Source organism: Panthera tigris, chromosome C2 (assembly GCF_018350195.1).
Source record: "Panthera tigris isolate Pti1 chromosome C2, P.tigris_Pti1_mat1.1, whole genome shotgun sequence".
Taxonomy (NCBI): Eukaryota; Metazoa; Chordata; class Mammalia; order Carnivora; family Felidae; genus Panthera; species Panthera tigris.
The window spans coordinates 8,512,391-8,527,923 of record NC_056668.1 but is presented as its reverse complement, the minus strand read 5'-3'; the positions used below and the strand labels follow the sequence as shown (position 1 = coordinate 8,527,923).

General features: G+C 45.0%; 1 protein-coding gene across 5 annotated transcripts in view; it reads right to left on the bottom strand.

Moving 5' to 3' along the window:
- Nucleotides 1-15,533, bottom strand: part of HLCS (holocarboxylase synthetase) — a 237,683-nt gene that overhangs the window by 198,256 nt on the left and 23,894 nt on the right. For 3 of the 5 annotated variants that reach the window (XM_042956670.1, XM_042956671.1, XM_042956674.1), the window contains exons 2-3: nucleotides 15,056-15,193; nucleotides 1,890-2,052 (exon numbers count right to left, since the gene is read on the bottom strand). In XM_042956670.1, the coding sequence (XP_042812604.1) occupies nucleotides 1,890-2,052; nucleotides 15,056-15,193 (301 nt within the window). Of the gene's footprint in view, nucleotides 1-1,889; nucleotides 2,053-15,055; nucleotides 15,194-15,533 lie in introns of those variants that run through there. The other 2 variants (XM_042956672.1, XM_042956673.1) reach the window with 2 other exon arrangements.

Here is a 15,533-nt window from a genome sequence, read left to right as displayed (position 1 = left end):
TCCTTACAGATTCAATTTCTTGGGCATCCATCTCCTGTAAGAGAATGAAACTGAGAAACAAAAATAGGTCTATATCTAGTGGGTCCAAGCACACCCCAGGCAGCAGGTGCTCTTGGGACACTTCATAGGATCCATGAGGGAGAAGAGTCTTTGCAGGATCTTATCTCAGGACTGAAATAGAAGTTTACAATCTCTGATTCAAAAAACATTTATTGGGGAGCCTGGGTGGCTCAGTCAGTTGAGCGTCCGACTTTGGCTCAGGTCATGATCTCAAGGTTCGTGGGTTCGAGCCCCACGTCGGGCTCTGTCCTGACAGCTCAGAGCCTGCAGCCTGCTTCTGATTCTGTGTCTCCCTCTCTCTCTGCCCCTCCCCTGCTCACGCTCTGTCCTTGTGTCAAAAATAAACAAACATTAAAAAAAATTAAAAAAAAAAAAAAACATTTATTGATGGGGCTCCTGGGTGGCTCAATCGGTTAAGAGTCCAACTTCGGCTCAGGTCATGATCTCTGCAGTTCGTAAGTTCAAGCCCGCGTCGGGCTTGCTGCTGTCAGCTAAGAGCCCACTTCGGATCCTCTGTCCTCCCCTCTCCCTGCACTTCATGCTGTCTCTCTCAAAACTAAACATAAAAAAACAAAACAAAACAAAACAAAACAAAACAAAACAAAACAAAACAAAAAAACGGTGCTTGGGTGACTCAGTCAGTTAAACATCTAACTTCAGCTCAGGCCATGATCTCACAGCTCGTGGGTTCAAGTCCCGCATGGGGCTCTGTATCGACAGCTCGGAGCCTGAAACACGCTTTGGATTCTGTGTCTCCCTCTGTCTCTGCCCCTCCCCCTCCTTCTCTCTCTCTCTCAGAAATTAATAAACATTAATAGACATATTAAAAAGAATTTTTAAGCATTTATTGAGCACTTGTTACACATCTGACATGGTGTCAGGCACATGCACATGCCAAATGGGAAAATTAAGTAATTTACACAGATTTCCAGAGCTAGTAATGCACATTTGCTCAGGATACAAATGAAGGCTTTCACAGACATAGAAACCCAATTTTTAAGCCTAATTAAGGAAAAACATTTTGCATGTTTCCTAAAAAAAGACATTGTAATATTGTAATATATATTGTAATATATATATTTTTTAAGTCAAAAACTCCTAGATTTATATCTTTATAGTAACACTGGCTATGGTTTCCATTCAGTCGAACTACAGTCTAGAAACTAGTTGTATTTTTTAGATTGTGTGAAACAAATATTATATGGCTTCTACATTTGCACAGCATCTCATGGACAGTACAATTATGGGAAATCCTGGTTTAAAAATTTAGAATGGGGGTGGCAGGTGGCTCAGTCAGTTGAGCGTGACTCTCAATTTCGGCTTGGGTCATGATCTTGAGGTTCATGGGATCAAGCCCTGCGTCGGGCTCTGCACGGACAGTATGGAGCCTGCTTGGGATTCTCTCTCTCTCCCACTCTCTCTGCCCCTCCCCGGTGTGCTAGCTTGCATGCTCGCTCACGTGCTTTCTCTCTCAAAATAAATAAACATTTAAAAAACAATTAAGTAAAATAAATTTTAAAAAATTAAAGACACCTCCAAAAAACCTGACATGTGTATGAACCTCATACTATTATAATTATATCCAACCCATTTAATGCATTAAAGATAAGCATCGACCTTAAGCCACACCAAACAAGAGTGCTCAACAGTCCTTAAGCTAATAACCAATGGCTATGATGGAAACATTTTTTTTTTAAGTTTTTGTTTATTTAAGTAATCTCTATGCCCAACCTGAGGCTTGAACTCACGACCCAGAGACCAAGAGTATCACACTCTTAAAACTGAGCTAGCCAGGCACCCCTGATGGTAACATTTCTAAAGTCACTTACAAACGATCTTTTGGGGTACCAGTCCATCAGCCATCTGGAGTCTATCTTCCATGAACGCCACCCCCAGCTTGCTGAAGTTGTCCACACTTGCTTCAGCGATTAATTGGTAAGGATCCCCAGGTCTGCAAGCTAATGGCAAACAACAGTCGGACCACTTCACGATCTGAGAATACACGGGTGAAGGAGGAGGAAGACAAAGAGAGGGTGAGATTGTTCTTCTCTAAAATAACCTGATACTTTACTTTTCCCTTCCACTCCCACCACTAAATTACAGTCAAACATAATGAGTTACTGGATATCGCATTTCATGAACATCAAAGTGGCTCGGGCTCGAACATTCTTGTTTCCACCGGACAACAAGGCTTCCAAAGTACTAAATACAATCCTCTCTTTTAAAAACAATTGAGGGGGTGCCTAGGTGGCTCAGTCGGTTGAGCGGCCGACTTCGGCTCAGGTCATGATCTCGCGGTCCGTGAGTTCAAGCCCCGCGTCGGGCTCTGTGCTGACAGCTCAGAGCCTGGAGCCTGCTTCATATTCTGTGTCTCCCTCTCTCTGACCCTCCCCCGTTCATGCTCTGTCTCTCTCTGTCTCAAAAATAAATAAACGTAAAAAAAAATTAATTAATTAATTAATTAAAAAAAGCGATTGAGGTCCCAACCACTTTTCAAGGAGCTGAAAGGGGAAAGGGCCATTCTCCAGACATGGAAACACATCAATTTGCCTTCAATAACAGGAAATAGGAGAAAGCAACAGGTCCACAATATCCAGTGATTTATAATGTAACCTGTAGACCAGCTTTGCTCTAAGTGTGGTCTAAGACCAACTGCACCGGAACTCCCCAGGGGCCTGTGAACACCTCCTGTCTGGGCTCCGGGCTCCGTCTGGCGTGCCGGACTCTGCAGCTGCAGCCCAGGAATCAGAAGTTCTAAAGGGGCTTCCCAGCGATTCCTAAAACTGGAAAACTCCAGAGAGCTCCCGCCTGTGCCGGTTCAAAACTCCGTCCTTGATGTGCTCCAGTTTTTGTAAAAGAAGAATGTGAAACTAGGACAAGACGGGGAGCCCCAAGGGACAGGAGCCTGGCTCTGGAGTCAAGGACCTGGGTCTGGGTCAGACTGGGCTCATCTTGGCTGTGTGTCCTCAGGCAAATCTCAGAACCCCGTGAGTCCCAGCTTCCTCATTCCAGTCATCTTTTAGGTTTGTTGTGTTAATGAGATTAAAGAACATATGTAATGCCCCCAGCAGAAAGCCTGGGACAGAAAAAGTGTTCAATTAGTGAAAGCCACTATTATTAGCTATTAATGAAGCTGGTTTTAAAAGCAACAGAGTGGTCTTTTGTTAAGATGCCATGAATCATTTCTCTGCTTCCCAAAATAAATTGTCTCAGCGATACACTGCCCCAAATTTCCTAAACGGAGATAAATGATTTTGAATTCCATTTTTTTATATTGATAGGTTAGGTTTTTAGAAGTGACTCTTGCTGAAAACAGTGAAAACACGCTGGATAACATCAATAGAACATCATTTTAACAGCACTGAAGAAACAAACTAGACAATGAAGTATTGTCAGGCCCAAGGCTGGGGCAAATCCCAACCCTAGAAGTAAGGGGAATTGCCACAAGTCAAACCGTGATGGTACCTGCTCATCCAGGAAACGTGGGGTTCAAAAGTCAAGGTCCAACTGGCATCATAGGTCTGGCATATAGATCAATGGAACAGAACTGAGAGCACAGAAATAAACACACATATCTACAGACAACTGATTTTGGACAAGGTTGCCCAGAAAGGCAACGGAGAAACCACCAACTTTTCAAAGACAGTGCCAGTACAACTGGGTATCTATATGCAAAAGAATGAAAATGGACCCCTACCTAACGCTATTTACACCAGGTACAAAAATCAACTCAAACTGGATCAAGTCCTCAATGTAAGAGCTACAACTACAAAATTCTTAGAAGAAAACAGGCGTAAATCGTCATGACCTTGGATCAGGCAATGCTTTCTCAGATAGGACACCAAAAGTACAAGCAACAAAAGAAAAACCAGATAAACTGGAGTTCATCAAAATCTTTATGCTTCAGAGAACAGCTTCAAGGAAATAGAAAGACAATCCACAAAACGGAAGAAGATGTTTGCAAATCACATACGTGATAAAAGACTTGCATCTTCAACGTACAAAAACACATAAAGAACTAGAAAACAAAGGGTCTGAACAGACATGTCTCCAGAGAAAAGATACAAGTGGCAATAAGCACTTGAAAAGATGCACAACATCCCTAATTAGTCATTAAGGGAAACACAAATCAAAACCGCAGTGCGACGCTTCACCTCTACTGTGATGGATATAATCAAAAAGATGGTTACTAACAAGTATTACGGAGGATGTTGAGCAATCAGATGTTGAGCAATATTTCTATTGCTGATAGAACTATAAAATGGCACATCCTCTTTGGAAAAGGCTTGGGGCACCTGGGTGGCTCAGTCAGTTAAGCATCCAACTTCGGCTCAGGTCATGATCTCACAGCTCAGGAGTTCGAGTCCCACACAGGGCTCTGTGCTGACAGTTCAGAGCCTGGAGCCTACTTTAGATTCTGTGTCTCCCTCTCTCTCTCTGCCCCCTCCCTCCCTCTTTTGCTCACACTCTGTCTCTCTGTCTCTCACTCCCCCTCTCAAAAATAAATAAACATTAGGGGCGCCTGGGTGGCTCATTCGGTTAAGCTTCTGACTTCAGCTCAGGTCATGATCTTGCGGTTCGCTGAGTTCAAGCCCCGCATCAGGCTCCGTGCTGACAGCTCAGATCCCGGAGCCTGCTTCAGTTTCTGTGTCTCCCTCTCTCTCTCTCTGCCTCTCCCCCACTCACACTCTGTCTCTCTCTCTCTCTCAAGAATAATCATTAAAAAATTTTTTTAATAAAAAAATAAACATTAAAAAAAAGGCCTGACAATTCTTCAAAAAGTTAAACATAGAATTACCAAACGACCAAGCAATTCCACTCCTAAGTATGTAACTAAAGGAACTGAAAATGTATGTCCACACACAAAAGTTGTATACAGGTGTTCACAGCAGCATTAATCACAATTAACCAAAGAGTGGAAACAACCCAAAGGTCCATCAGCAGAGGGAGGGATAAGCAAAGTGCATATATCCATAGAGTGGAGTATTATTCAGCCATGATAAAGAATGAATGTCACATGTAGATGAATGTCACATGTCACAACTACATCACAACACACCTACTTGTCACAACATGGCTGCATCTTAAATACACGATGCTAAGTGAAGGAAGCCGATAACTAAAGGTCACATATTACACGATTCCATGTGTATGAACTATCCAAAACAGACAAATCTAAACAGAAAGTAGATTAGGGGTGGCCAGGCCAGGGATGGGGGAGTGGAGAGCAGCTGCTGATAGATACGTAGTTTCTTTGGGGCACAATGAAAATGGCATTAGGTAGCAGTGATGACTGCACAGCTAATGAATTCTAACTGTATACTCTAAAAGGATGAGGTTTATGGTATGTGAACTGTATCTCCATTTTAAAAAGAAAAAAGAAAAGAATCAAGGCAGTTGAGCTATTTCCACACTGTTCCAGGGCAGTCTAGATAGTGGGAGGACTCCAGAGCCCAACTTCTGGAACTGAGTCCTGACTCCCCTGGCTAATAGCTATATGACCCAAATGACCCAAGCAAGTCACTCAAATTCACCACGCTTGGGTTTCCTGTCTGTAAGGCAGAAGTAGTAAGACTACCTACCTCAGAAGGTTACTGGGAGAGATCAACGGGAGTCATACGCAAAGTACCTGGTCCATAGAGAGGCAGTCATATTATTCTAAACACGGAGTCCTCAAAACAGGTATTCTCAGTGGGGACCGTATACCCGCCAAATGGGAAAAAACTGGTTTGAGGGTGATGGAGGGGAGTGGGGGTGGAGGGTGAAAAAGTTCTAGATATCACAAGAGTTTGTAGCCCTCCAAGGGTGAACTCCGCCCCACAAAATCCTATTCCTTAGTATTTCATTTCTCTCCTTAGATTCCAAATTGAATCTAATGTTTCTAATTCAGGAAGTCATTTTAAAAGATGGGAATCACTGTCTTAGAAGGAAAAATAATAAATGCAAATCCTTCACAGTCAAAAGGTGGAAACCCACTGGGGCGCCTGGGTGACTCAGCTGGTGAAGCGTCCAACTTGGGCTCAGGTCATGATCTCATGGTCCGTGAGTTCGAGCCCCTCATCGGGCTCTGTGCTGACAGCTCAGAGTCTGAAGCCTACTTGAGATTCTGTGTGTGTGTGTGTGTGTGTGTGTGTTTGTGTGTCTCCCTCTCTCTGCCCCTCCCCCCCCCATGCTCTCTCAAGAATGAATGTTAAAAAAAAAAAAAAAGGTGGAAACCCACTAATGGGTCTAGAATATTTGGAAAAAGAATCCTCAGAATTTCCTTCTGGCTCTACATGTGGCCTTCCTTCCACTTGATCACCAACTTCTCTACCTCCCACCAGATGTGCAGCCAGAGTAGGGTTCACCTGACCAGCGTTTCAGTAGGACTCTGCATTTCAAATCTGACCTCTCTGATCCAAGATGAGAGCAGAGCTCAGAAGCTTACAGTTCAGACCCATATTTAGCTGATTTCCAGCTTTGAGAATAGAGGAAGGATGTCAGCTCAGGAGGATAAGAAGATAAACTATCGCCTTGGCAAGAGGAATTTGCAGATGAGGGTGAATGGGAAACGTGAAAAGAAACAGGATAACCAACGTCCTGAATGAGGCTAAAAGCACCAGTGTTCTCAGGGCTATGGCTGGCAATCAAAGAATGAGGAAAAACACTCAGCCAGTGGAGACCCAGCCCAGAGTTTAGTCATTCAAAAGCAGATTTAGCACCTTGCTGGAGCAGGCACTGCTGGGGAACGATGCCTTGAAGAAAGCATTTAGCGTAAAAGGAGCCAATAATTAAATTCTCCCCCCACCCCCGCCCCCAGGAGGGGAGAAGTGGGAGATAAATGAAGCGTGGGGAAGGACAGGAAGCGGCCAGAGAACAATACACACAGGTCCCTGATCAAGTTTCTCAACTCAGCCAGCTGTTTCCTCACCTAAGTGCATTTCCTTTTTGTAGAAACGTGGTCCACGAGCCACAGACCATGCAAACTCCTCAAGCAGCGCTGTGTGCTCCATCAAAGCAAAGCCATACTGTCACTGATGCATCCAGGGCCATTTGTCTGAGAGCAAACAGGGCACTTCCACTTTGCCCCTCAAGGTGGAAACAAAGGGACCGAGAAAGAAAGGGGAAGTCAAACCAAAGGCTTACTCCCAAAGATCAAAGCTAAGGAAGCCCTGGTCAGCCCTACACAAAGGGATTTCCTGGCAGAAATCCCTTCCATAACCAAAGCTCCTGACTTGTCGTCACCCTGATTGACAGCAGGCAGCGGTGGTACACCTGCTCCACTCAGCGCACGTCCATGAGGAAGGCCCAGGGCCAAGAGGCACTCGCTTCAATTCTCAGGGGTGGCTCTCTAACCAAATGTCCTTCCCAAGGCCGCCCGCAGCACGCGGTGGGCTGAAGTTCTACAGCAAAGGTGGGAATAGCCAGTTGATAGTTAACCAAGTGATGACTAATTTTATGCGTCAACTCAGCTAGGCCATGGTACCCAGACATGTGGCCAAATTTCCATCCTGATGTAACTGTGAAGGTGTTTTTTAGATGTGATTAGCATTTTAAGTCAGTGGACTTTGAGTCAAGCAGTTTATCCACCATAATGTGGGCAAGCCTCACCCAATCAGTTGAAGACCTTCTGAGAAAAAGACTGAGGTCCCCCAAGGAAGAAGAATTCTGCCCTCAATGACCTCCTGACTCAACAGCCACACCTACTGTGGTGCACACACACACACTCCCTGCTGGGTCTGCTTCTCTGAAGAACCCAGACTACAAGTTACAATCAGTTCTCCAGTCAGATAATTGATGTTGCTAATGTACCTGGCTCTTACTCCTTTCTTCCAAATCAACTTAATCACACGTTAGGTTTTTATAATTTTTTTAATGTTTATTTTAGTTTTGAGAGAGAGTGTCAGCAGGGGAGGGGCAGAAAGGGAGGGGGCGACACAGAATCCAAAGCAGGCTCCCGGCTCTGAACAATCAGCACAGAGCCTGACGTGGGGCTTGAACCCACGACTGTGAGATCATGACCGGAGCCGAAGTCAGACGCTCAACCGAGGCACCCAGGCGCACCTGGTTTTTAAAATTTCTAGTGACAAACTGGATGAAGGAGTGTGAGGCACGCAGAGATGGGAAGCGTGTGACGCTGGGAGAGCGAAGGAAGGGGGTTACCTCTGGCATGAGGGTAACCCTGCAGACTTCAGGTTTGGAAACACAGAGGGAAAGGATCACGACAAACTTCATTCTCATGCTCTGTTACTTCCAAGGAAGTGCCCTGTGGCACTTTTAGGAGAAGGGTACCGGAAAATCGAGTGACAGTGTAAGGGGCGTCACAACTCCATAGCAAGCAGGAGCTGTAATGAGCTGAGGGATGAAACCAAGTGGTACTTGAAAACCAGGACTGAGCAGACACCCAAGGAAAAGGAGGGTTCAGGTACCTTAATCTTCTGAGAAGGTGAGAGTTAGTCAGAAAATAACAGAAATACCCTTGTTGACACACCCTTTTTCTATTTCTTGGGTTCCGTATGTGTCCCCTAAGCACCTGAGGCCCCCTAAGGTATACTGCATTAGCATCCCCAAGTGCTCACTGCCCACTTTACGTGCCCACCCCACTGATCCTGGGAAGCTGAGAGCAGAAGATTTAAAAGATATCCCAGGTGTTCCAGTTATCCATCGCTGGGCAACAAACAACCCCCAAATTTAGCGGCTTAAGCTAATCGTTCATTTTGCTCAATCTCAATAGGGGCAGGGCTTGGCAGGGGCAGTTCAACTCTGCTCCATGCGGCTAAGGTGCCTCAACTGGGCCCAGACGATCCCCATCCAAGATGGTTCCCCAAGATGGTTGCCCACCAGCAGGAGCTTCCTCACTTGGCAGCATGGGAGCTGAGTTCCAAGAGCCCAGGCGGAAGCTGCAAAGTTTCTTACGATCTGGCCTTGGAAGTCCCAGAACGTCATTCCACCACATAACCCTGGGTATACAAACCATCTACTACACCGAGTTTCTGCCAGCTCGTACTCCTGCCATCTGCACGCGAATGGCACGTCCCCAGACGGACATGCTCCTTCAGTCTGGGTCCCTGCACAAGAAGGATGCATGGAGCAGAGCCCAGAGCAGAGTCACAGCTTAAAGCAGCGAACCTGCTGAGCCTATATTGTAACATAAGCAAGAAACCAATATTTGTTAGAAGCAATTGAGGTGCTAGGGCCATGTGTTATTTCAGCAAAGCTGACCAAACAACGCACAAACTTGCATTGCTTACAGCAGTCCCTCCACCAGCCCTCCCTGCCATATTCCCGATCTCCACGAATGATCCAGCATCCACCAAAAACGACTGTCCATTGGGTGAAGTCCAAGCTCCTAACTAGCACACAGAAACTTCTCGTGATCTGTGCATATGCGTGTTTGTACGACTGAAGGATATTCAGTTCTGCTACACAGAAAACAAGAAAAACCAACAGCATGGATGGAACTTGTACATCAAGTTAGGAACTTGTCAGACACCCTAAAGATAGATGAAACAAATGGAAAATATTTGCAATGAACCCAGATAAAAAGGAAAGAACAGAGAGTATTTATTACCCCTAGGCAGAAAGTCATGGACGGACCAAGTAAATCTTAAATATTAAGGGGCCCCTGGGGGGCTCAGTTAAGAGTTCAACTTCAGCTCAGGTCACGATCTCACAGTTCGTGGGTTCGAGCCCCACGTCAGGCTCTGCGCTGGCAGCTCGGAGCCTGAAGCCTGCTTCGGATTCTGTGTCTCCCTCTCTCTCCGCCCCTCCCCTGCTCACGCTCTGTCTCTCTCAAAAACAAATAAACGTTAAAAAAAAATTTAACACACAAATTACACCACCTCCAGATTGGCGGTATATCATCCCTAAATCAGTCACCCATTAGGGCCCCATGTATAGTCTCTAAAAACAGATAAGAAGCACAGGTGGCACGGCACAGCACTTCCAGGCATACACGTCCTGAGTCTCTCCAAGAGAACAAGTGTGGCTGGCCCCACGCACATACACGTCCTGAGTCTCTCCAAGAGAACAAGTGTGGCTGGCCCCATGCACCCTCCATCTGCTGAGCCCCCAGTTTTAACCTCATCTCTGGCTCCTGTAACTACGCCCTTGGTGAGAAAGGCTGGTGCAGCAAAGAGGCAGGATGTGTGAACACTGCACAGCCCAGGATTCAGGTGTACAGTCCTTCCACACTGCAGGCCCCTGATCCTAAGTGTTAACTGACCCCAGATCTCTCCAGGTGTTCCTTGTGCATATTCCAAAATTATTTAATAAGCTGTGAATTATGCATCTTAACTTGATCTGCAAGCTTCTCGACTCTGTGACTGTTGGGAGAACCTGCCTGGCAATGTTTAAGATTTTATTTTTTAAGTAATCTCCACACCCAGTGTGGGGCTCAAACTCACAACCCTGAGATCGAGAGTCGTGTGCGCCACTGACTGCCAGCCAGGCACCCTTGCCTTGGCAATGTTCCTAGAAGCTACTGCTGCACCCAGGTAATTTCCCATGCAGCAGTCCAGCCCCATCTTTCCCCTCTGTCCTTACCTTGGACCACTCCCCCAACTCATGTCACCAGAGACTCCAATTTTACTGGACCGTGTGCGGTTGCCTCGGGTGCAAACTTCCGTGTGCTTGTGCCCTTGCTGTTCTGCCTGGGAAGCCCTTCCTTCCTCTGCACCAAATTCCTGTTTTTTCCTGTAAAGCTCAGACATGACCCCTGCTGAAAGGTCCTTCCTGTCCTCACCCCTACGTAGACAGGTTGCCCACCACCCCATCCATGCCTTCTCACTGTACTTATCATGTTGAAACTTTAATTGTTCCTTTACTTAGCTGTCTTCCCTCCCACACTGTGAGCTCCTTAAGATGACAGGGACCATCATCTCTGAATGCATCTGTCACCTCCACATGACACGTAACTCCAGCTCTGGCACACAAGCCGGCATATAATAGGCACTTGATAAACCTTGGATGAGTGAATGAATGCCTTGGTAAGAGTACAAGGAACATAACTGAATTTTCTGCAGCAAAGAATTATGTAAGTTTTTTGGGTCATCAATTCTTACTAAATAGGACTGCTGATATCAGTACAGAAGATATTGAAAACTGAGCTGAATCTATCATGCTCCACTGGTATTTGTTACAGCACCTAGCAAAATAATTGGAACATAGTAGATGGTCAATAAACAGGTTAATGAATGACTAAGTAAGTGAAAATATGAATATATGAATGCTGTTTTTTGAAAAACTGAATTCCTCAGATTCACTTATTTGTTGTTAGGGTCTATAGAATGACCACAAATGAAAGCCATTTGAGCTATCCCAAATTCAAAACGATATTTTAAGGGGCGCCCGGGTGGCTCAGTCGGTTAAGCGGCCGACTTCAGCTCAGGTCATGATCTCACGGTCCGTGAGTTTGAGCCCCACGTTGGGCTCTGTGCTGACAGCTCAGAGCCTGGAGCCTGTTTCAGATTCTGTGTCTCCCTCTCTCTGACCCTCCCCCGTTCATGCTCTGTCTCTCCCTGTCTCAAAAATAAATAAACGTTAAAAAAAAAATTTTTTTTTTAATAAAAAAGAAAAAAAAGATATTTTAAGTATCTGTAGGAGTTCTAGAATCCTAGGAATATGGAAGAATGTAACCTTTCATTAAGTTCAAAAGTCTTTTCTTACATTTATATTTTCAACTTAGTATCTTAGGGTCCTGTTAAACTCAAATGACTTTAGAGTTAAGTGCAAAATAGATTGATAACAGCCCCCCATGCGAAATCCCATTAAGCAATCAACCTGCATGAGGACAGTGAGATACAAGATCAACTCCTTTTTTATTTTTTTTAAGTTTATTTGAGAGAGAGAGAGAGAGTGCACGCGCGCGTGCACGTGGGGGAGGTGCAAGGAGAAAGAGGGAAAGAGAAAATCCCAAGCCCCAGCAAGGCACTCAAGTGCTCAAATTCCGGACGGAGAGATCATGACCTGAGCTGAAATCAAGAGTCAGACGTTAACCAACTGAGACACCAGGTTCCCCTCAACTCCTTTTTTTAAAGTAGACTCCATATCCAACGCAGGGCTTGAACTCATGACCCTGAGATCAAGAGCTGCATGCTCTACCGGCTGAGCCAGCCAGGGGCCTGAGATCAATTCCTTCCAAAGGACCAACTTATAAAATGGAATTCGGTGTAATAGGGTGGTCGAAAAATTAGCTCTAAATGTCTCCAGCTTCTGGTTGCAGGACCTACCAACCAAGCCTCTAATCATAAATAAATGAATTAACTGGATAGTAGCTATCTTCCCTGGTGGGCAGGCATCTTTCTACCTCAGAAAATCAAGAAATAAGTAAGGTATTGCCATTAAGCAAGATTTTTTTTTTAATTTTTGGGTTTTTTTAATGTTTATTTTTGAAAGAGAGAGAGCGTGAGCATGGGAGGGGCAGAGAGAGAGGGAGACACAGAATCTGAAGCAGGCTCCAGGCTCTGAGCTGTCACACAGAGCCCGACACGGGGCTCAAACCCACAAACCGTGAGATCATGACCTGAGCTGAAGTCAGATGCCCAATCAACTGAGCCACCCAGGCACCCCGCCATTAAGCAAGATCTTAGTTAAATCTTTGTTAGACTATATATTAAATGAAATGGTAACTGTGAGAAACGCTAATTATCTCCCAGTATCTTCTAGTCTGTCTTTCTTCCCTTCAACCCGTGGCTGTCCAGCTAGGACTGCAGTTCTCAGCCTGCCCTGCAGCTGACGGGACAGGAGCAGAAATGACCCGTGAAACTTCTGAGTCACAGTTTTTAAAGAGGAAGCTGGCTGGCTCCCACCTTCTCTATTCCCCCATCATGAGGGCTAGATGTGCATGAGGTTAACAGAGGTGGCTGGGGCAGTATGAACCAGTCTCTACCAAGAGAGAGAACAAGGCTGGCAGAGGGCAGATAACAGAGCAATAAAACAGAAGGGAACTAGGTCCCTGGATGGTCTTACAGAGCAGAACCACCTCCCGAGAAAGAGAGAAAATTCTAGCTTATTTGCATAGCTGCATTTCTGGGTCTCAGTCGGTTAAGCATCTGACTCTCGTTTTCAGCTCAGGTCAGGATCTCACAGTTTGCGAATTCAAGCCCCATATAACGCTCTGAGCTGACAGTGCAGAGCCTGCCTGGGATTTTATCTGCTTCTCTCTCCACCCCTCCCCTGCTTGTGTGCTCTCCCTCTCTCTCTCAAAATATATAAACTTAAAAAAAAAAAAAAAAGTACAATTAAGTAACAACGATTTAGGAAGTTAACAGCACAGCAGTCACATTTTGTGCTGGCCTTGGTTTTAAGTTGAAATCTTACAAAATATACATATAAATATCAGCATATATAAGAAAACATCAAGCTTACTATAAGCTTGATAATTTATAAAATTGGGGACCCTGGGTAGCTCAATTGGTTGAGCATCCAACTCTTGATTTTGGCTCAAGTCATAGTCCCAGGGTTGTGGGATCGAGCCCTACCTTAGGCTCTGTGGTGAGCAAGGAATCTACTTGGGATTCTCTCTCCCTCTCTCCCTCTGCCCCTGTCCCCCACTTGCGCGCGCGCTCTCTCTCTCTCTCTCTCTCTCTCTCTCTCAACCTAAAATAAAAATAAATAAAAATTAAAAATAGTAATTTATAAGAATTATGTGGGTGTTCAGAAAGATGGTGTTTGTTCACCTAGATGACTTACATATCTAAAAAGAAACTGGTCTGGGGAGGGAGGGGCAGGGCAGGTAGACAGGTGGATAGACTCCAGGGGACCACATAGGTACGTGTTCCATTTCCATATTGAGTGGTAAATTTGTGGGTATTAATCATACAAATTTCAAAGTCATGAGTGAACGAGGGCCATGTGTGAACCAACAATGAGAGTACATTTTGATTAGGATTAATCCAAGTCTGGGTAGCTAGCGTCCAAAAATAAAACAAAATATTCTAAGACATTTGAGCTTGTAAACAGGATAAATATTATTCAGAAATGCCAGAAATCCCTGGGGCGCCTGGGTGGCTCAGTGGGTTGAGCGTCCGACTTCGGCTCAGGTCATGATCTCTTGGTCCGTGAGTTTGAGCCCCACGTCGGGCTGTGTGCTGACAGCTCAGAGCCTGGAGCCTGTTTCGGATTCTGTCTCACTCTCTCTCTGACCCTCCCCCATTCATGCTCTGTCTCTCTCTGTCTCAAAAATAAACAAACATTAAAGAAATTAAAAAAAAAAAAAAAGCAATCCCAAACTTTTGCTAAACTTCTAAGAGTGGTAAAATAGGGCTTAAAAGGGGCGCCTGGGTGGCTCAGTCGGTTAAGCGTCTGACTTCAGCTCAGGTCACGATCTCGCGGTTCTGAGTTCGAGCCCCGCGTCAGGCTCTGAGCCATCAGCCTGATGGCTGGCTCAGAGCCATCAGCCTGATGGCTCAGAGCCTGGAGCCTGCTTCCGATTCTGTGTCTCCCTCTCTCTCTGTCCCTCCCCCATTCATGCTCTGTCTCTCTCTGTCTCAAAAATAAATAAACATTAAAAAAAAAAAAAAAATAGGGCTTAAAAGCCCAAAGTAGAACTCTTAGGTTACCACAAATGGGTTCTTCATAGGTTTAAAAAAAAAAGCCAAGTATTAGCAATTTCATGATTCAAACTAATTGATCATGTGATTTGTAACTGTAATACACTGAAATCATTGTTTTAGGAACACCTGGGTGGCTCAGTCAGTTAAGTGTCCGACTTCGGCTCAGGTCATAATCTCACCATTCGTGAGTTTGAGCCCTGCGTGGGGCTCTGAGCTGACAGCTCAGAGCCTGGATCCTGCTTCGGATTCTGTGTCTCCCTCTCTCTCTGCCCCTCCCCTGCTTGCTTGCTCGCTCTTCCCCTCTTTCTCTCTCTCTCTCTCAAAAATAAATAAAACATTAAAAAATTGTTTTCAAAAAAAATACATAATTTTTTTAAAGAAAATGAAAAAGAAAAAACAAATTTACTTTTGGTTAAGACATAGTTTTCTTATGGGACACAAGTGAAAAACATGCTACTCACGCTTTCTGAAGAGGCAGATGGTCTCTGTAAAGTCTCACCTTGCACCCAGATGCTCTCAGTCACAAATGCTATGTGTTCTGCTTCGAGTATAAAAGGAGAAACAAGAAACAGGGCCCATTTGTTCAAGTCATCAATGGACTGCATAGAGGGAAAGAAACACAAAAAAAGGGGAGGGGATTCAGTATCACTTCAAATCACAACAGCCACTTACATCCACATCCAGGACATCCCTTCCTCTGGAACCCCAGGTGAGATCAATACAAGTTTATCAGATGCTCTCCTGCAGACCACATAAACCCTGTGTTTCTTGTTGAACTGTGGCTATTAAACACCTGCAACATCCCTTCTATGATTCATGACAACTTTATCATCTCTAGATATTTGTTATCAACAATTCACTCTGAAGCTGGGCTCACCCCCACCATTCCTCACTGCTTACAGTACAGAGAGCTCTCCAGGTTACAATTCAGAAGCCCAT